The 5,014-nt window shown below is 42.3% G+C and overlaps 1 protein-coding gene across 1 annotated transcript; it reads left to right on the forward strand.

Annotated features, from left to right (window-relative positions):
- Positions 1–1,864: 1,864 nt before the first annotated feature.
- LOC108448439 (leucine-rich repeat extensin-like protein 3) lies at positions 1,865–2,833 on the forward strand (the record flags this gene model as incomplete). Its single annotated transcript, XM_017741316.1, has 1 exon — positions 1,865–2,833. A coding segment is annotated over one exon (969 nt), but the record flags the coding sequence as incomplete, so codon positions are not given.
- Between the last annotated feature and the right edge of the window lie 2,181 nt (positions 2,834–5,014).

Raw genomic sequence — 5,014 nt, forward strand, 5'->3', positions numbered from 1 at the left:
AAAATCCACCCAAATCCACCCAAAATCACCCAAAACGGCCCCAAATCACCCCAAAATCCAGCCCAAACCACCCAGAATCCACACAAATCCACCCAAATCCATCGAAAATCCACCCAAAATCCACACAAAATCCAACCAAATCCACACAAATCCAACCCAAATCCACCCAAAATCACCCAAATCCAACCCAAATCCACCCAAAATCACCCAAAACGGCCCCAAATCACCCCAAAATCCAGCCAAAACCACCCAGAATCCACACAAATCCACCCAAAAGCCACGGAAATCCAACCAAATCCACCGAAAATCCACCCAAATCCACCCAAAATCACCCAAAACGGCCCCAAATCACCCCAAAATCCAGCCCAAACCACCCAGAATCCACACAAATCCACCCAAAAGCCACGGAAATCCAACCAAATCCACCGAAAATCCACCCAAATCCACCCAAAATCACCCAAAACGGCCCCAAATCACCCCAAAATCCAGCCCAAACCACCCAGAATCCACACAAATCCACCCAAAAGCCACGGAAATCCAACCAAATCCACCGAAAATCCACCCAAATCCACCCAAAATCACCCAAAACGGCCCCAAATCACCCCAAAATCCAGCCCAAACCACCCAGAATCCACACAAATCCACCCAAAAGCCACGGAAATCCAACCAAATCCACCGAAAATCCACCCAAATCCACCCAAAATCACCCAAAACGGCCCCAAATCACCCCAAAATCCAGCCCAAACCACCCAGAATCCACACAAATCCACCCAAAAGCCACGGAAATCCAACCAAATCCACCGAAAATCCACCCAAATCCACCCAAAATCACCCAAAACGGCCCCAAATCACCCCAAAATCCAGCCCAAACCACCCAGAATCCACACAAATCCACCCAAAAGCCACGGAAATCCAACCAAATCCACCGAAAATCCACCCAAATCCACCCAAAATCACCCAAAACGGCCCCAAATCACCCCAAAATCCAGCCCAAACCACCCAGAATCCACACAAATCCACCCAAATCCATCGAAAATCCACCCAAAATCCACACAAAATCCAACCAAATCCACACAAATCCAACCCAAATCCACCCAAAATCACCCAAATCCAACCCAAATCCACCCAAAATCACCCAAAATCCATGCAAAATCCACCCAAATCCACCAAAAATCCACCCAAATCCACCCAGAATCCACCCAAAATCACCAAAATCCCACCCAAAATCACCCAAAAACCACCCCAAAATCCAGCCAAAATCCAGCCCAAATCTACCCAAAATCACCCAAATCCACCCAAAATCACTCAGAATGGCCCAGTTCCACCCAAAATCCACCCAAAATCACCCAGAATCCACCCAAAATCCAACCAAAATCCACCCAAAACAGCCTGGTTCCACCCAAATTCCCCCCAAATCCCCCCCAATCCACCCAAATTCCCCCCAAATCCACCCAAATCCACCCAAAATCACCCAGAATCCAACCGAATCCACCCCAAATCCACCCAAATCCAACCTAATCCACCCAAAATGCCCCAGTTCCACCCAAATCCACCCCAAATTCCCCCAAAATCCCATCAGAATTCCACACAAAATTCCATCAAAGTTCCACCCACAACTGCACCCAAATTCCACCAAAATTCCACCCAAAATTGCCCCCAAAATCCCCGCAGTTCCACCCAAAATTCCACCCAAATTCCATCAAAATTCCCACAAAATTCCACCAAAATCCCCCCCAGTTCCACCCGAAATTCCCACAAGATTCCATCAAAATTCCACCCAAATTCCCACAAAATTCCACCCAAATTCCCACAAAATTCCACCAAAATTCCACCCAAATTCCCACAAAATTCCACCTAAATTCCATCAAAATTTCCACAAAATTCCCACAAAATTCCTTCCAAATCCCCCCAGTTCCACCCAAAGATTCCACCAAAATTCCACCAAAATTCCATCAAAATCCCACCCAAAATTCCACAAAATTCCACCAAAATTCCCACAAAATTCCACCAAAATCTCCCCAGTTCCACCCAAAATTCCACCGAAATTCCATCAAAATTCCACCAAAATTCCACCAAAATTGCACACAAAATTCCCCCATTTCCACCTGAAATTCCACCAAAATTCCCACCCCAAAACTGCACCCAAATTCCCACAAAATTCCATCAAAATTCCACCAAAATTCCCACAAAATTCCTTCGAAATCCCCCGGTTCCACCCAAAATTCTACCAAAATTCCACCCAAATTTCCACCAAAATTCCCACAGAATTTCACCAAAATTCCATCGAAATTCCACCAAAATTCCATCAAAATTCCACCCAAAATTCCCCCAGTTCCACCCAAAATTCCACCAAAATTCCACCAAAATTCCCACAAAATTCCACCAAAATTCCCACCAAATTCCACCAAAATCTCCCCAGTTCCACTCAAAATTCCCCCAAAATTCCACCGAAATCCCCCAAAATTCCACCGAAATCCCCAACTCCCGGAATTCCCGGGATTCCCGGGATTCCCCATTCCCACCTGTGCAGCTGCAGCAGCGCCCGGCGGGGCCGGAGCCGCTGGAGGCTGAAGAAGAGGGAAAAGCGCCGGCCCAAATCCCGAATTTCCTGGAATTCCGGGAGCCCCCGGATGTCGGGGCCTTCCTGGAGCAGCAGCTCCGTGAAAAGCTGCGGGAAAAAGGAGGGAAAATCCCGGAATTCCCTGAAAATTCCCCAAAACTCCAGGGAGTTTCTGGGCAGGAGGGGAGGGGGAGATCCCGGGGGAAAGAAATCCTGGAGGAATTCCCAAAAATTCATTGGAAAACTCTGAAAAAATCTGTGGGAACTCCCTAAAAAATTCCCCAAAAAATTCTCAAAAATCCTTGGAAAACTCCAAAAAAATCTGCGGAAATTCCCAAAAAATTCCCAACAAAATTCCAAAAAATCCATTGGAAAACCCCCCCAAAAAAATCTGTGGAAACTCCAAAAAAAATCCCAGAGAAATTCCCAAAAATCCATTGGAAAACCCCCAAAAAATCTGTGGAAACTCCCCAAAAAATTCCCCAAAAAATTCCCAAAAAAACCATTGAAAACTCCTAAAAAATCAGTGGAAATGCCTCAAAAAATCCCAGAAAAATTCCCAAAAAAATTCCCAAAAATCCCTGGAAAATCCCCCAAAAAATCTGTGGGAACTCCCCAAAAAAATCCCATAAAAATTCCCAAAAATCCCTGGAAAACTCTGAAAAAATCTGTGGGAACTCCTAAAAAATCCCGGAAAAATTCCCAAAAAGTCTGTGGAAAACTCCAAAAAAAAATCCCAGAAAAATTCCCAAAAATCCATTGGAAAACCCCCAAAAAAACGACTGGGAACACCCAAAAAATTCCTGGAAAATTTCCAAAAAATCCATTGGAAAACGCCCAAAAAAACCTCTGGGAACTCCCAAAAAATTCCCAAAAAAATTCCCAAAAATCCATTGGAAAACTCCCTAAAAAAACTGTGGAAACTCCTAAAAAGTTCCCGGAAAAAATCCCAAAAATCTGTGGAGAACTCCAAAAAAAATCTGTGGAAACTCCCAAAAAAATTCCTGGAAAAATTTCCAAAAAATCCCTAAAAACCAAAAAAGTTCTGGAAATATCCCCCAAAAAACGGGAAACCCCTGGAAAATCCCTGGAGATCCCAAACCCTCCCAAAATTCCCAAAAAATCCTCTCCAAGCCATGGAAAACCTCTTGGAAAACCCCCAAAAAATCCAAAAAAACCCTAAAAAAAAACCCTAAAAAATCCCCAAAAAATCCCCAAAAAATCCCCAAAAATCCCAGAAAAATCCCCAAAAATAGGGAAACCCCTGGAAAACCCCCAGAGACCCCAAACCCTCCCGAAAATTCCCAAAAACCTCCTCCAGGACATGGAGAACCTCTTGGAAAACCCTGAAAAATCCCAAAAACCCTGAAAAAACTTCTAAAAAATCCCCAAAAAAATTCCCAAAAAAATCCCAAAAAAATCCCCAAAAAATCCCAAAAAATCCCAGAAAAATCCCCCAAAAATCTCAAAAAAATCCCAGAAAAATTCCCCCAAAAATCCTAAAACATCCCAAAAAAATCCCCAAAAAATCCTCAAAAAATCCCAGAAAAATCCCCCCAAAAATCTCAAAAAATCCCAGAAAAATCCTCAAAAAATCCCCAAAAAAATCCTCAAAAAATCCCCAAAAAATCTCAAAAAATCCCAGAAAAGTCCCAAAAAAATCCAAAAAAAATTCTCAAAAAAATCCCCCAAAAATTCCCCCCAAAAATCCTCCAAAAATCCCAGAAAAATCCCAAAAAAATCCCTTGAAAATCCCCAAAAAATCTCAAAAAATCCCCCCAAAAATCACAAAAAATTCCACAAAAAATTCCCCAAAGAAATCGCAAAAAATCCTGAAAAAATCGCAAAAAAATCCCCCAAAAATCACAAAAAATTCACAAAAAAACCGCAAAAAAATCCCCCAAAAATTCCCCAAAAAATCCCCAAAGAAATCGCAAAAAATCCTCCAAAAATCCCGGAAAAGTCGCCCGAAAAATCGCAAAAAATTCACCAAAAATCCCCCCAAAAGGTCACCAAAAATTCACCAAAAAATAGCCAAAAATCACAAAAAATTCGCCAAAAAATCCCCAAAAAATCCCCCCCAAAATTCCCGAAGAAATCGCAAAAAATCCTCCAAAAATCCCGGAAAAGACGCCCGAAAAATCGCAAAAAATGCACCAAAAATCCCCCCAAAAAGTCACCAAAAGTCCCCAAGAAATCGCAAAAAAATAAAAAAATTTCCCCCAAAATCGCAAAAAATTCACCAAAAAATCGCCCAAAAATCACAAAAAATTCCACCCAAAAATCACAAAAAATTCACCAAAAAATCCCCAAAAAAATCACAAAAAATCCCCCAAAAAATCCTACAAAAATAGCCCAAAAATTCCCCAAAATATCCCCAAAGAAATCGCAAAAAATTCCCCAAAAATCCCCCAAAAATTCCCCAAAAAATCACAAAAAATCCCCCAAAAAATC

The sequence above is a fragment of the Corvus brachyrhynchos genome, unplaced genomic scaffold (assembly GCF_000691975.1).
Source record: "Corvus brachyrhynchos isolate BGI_N302 unplaced genomic scaffold, ASM69197v1 scaffold418, whole genome shotgun sequence".
Classification (NCBI taxonomy): Eukaryota; Metazoa; Chordata; class Aves; order Passeriformes; family Corvidae; genus Corvus; species Corvus brachyrhynchos.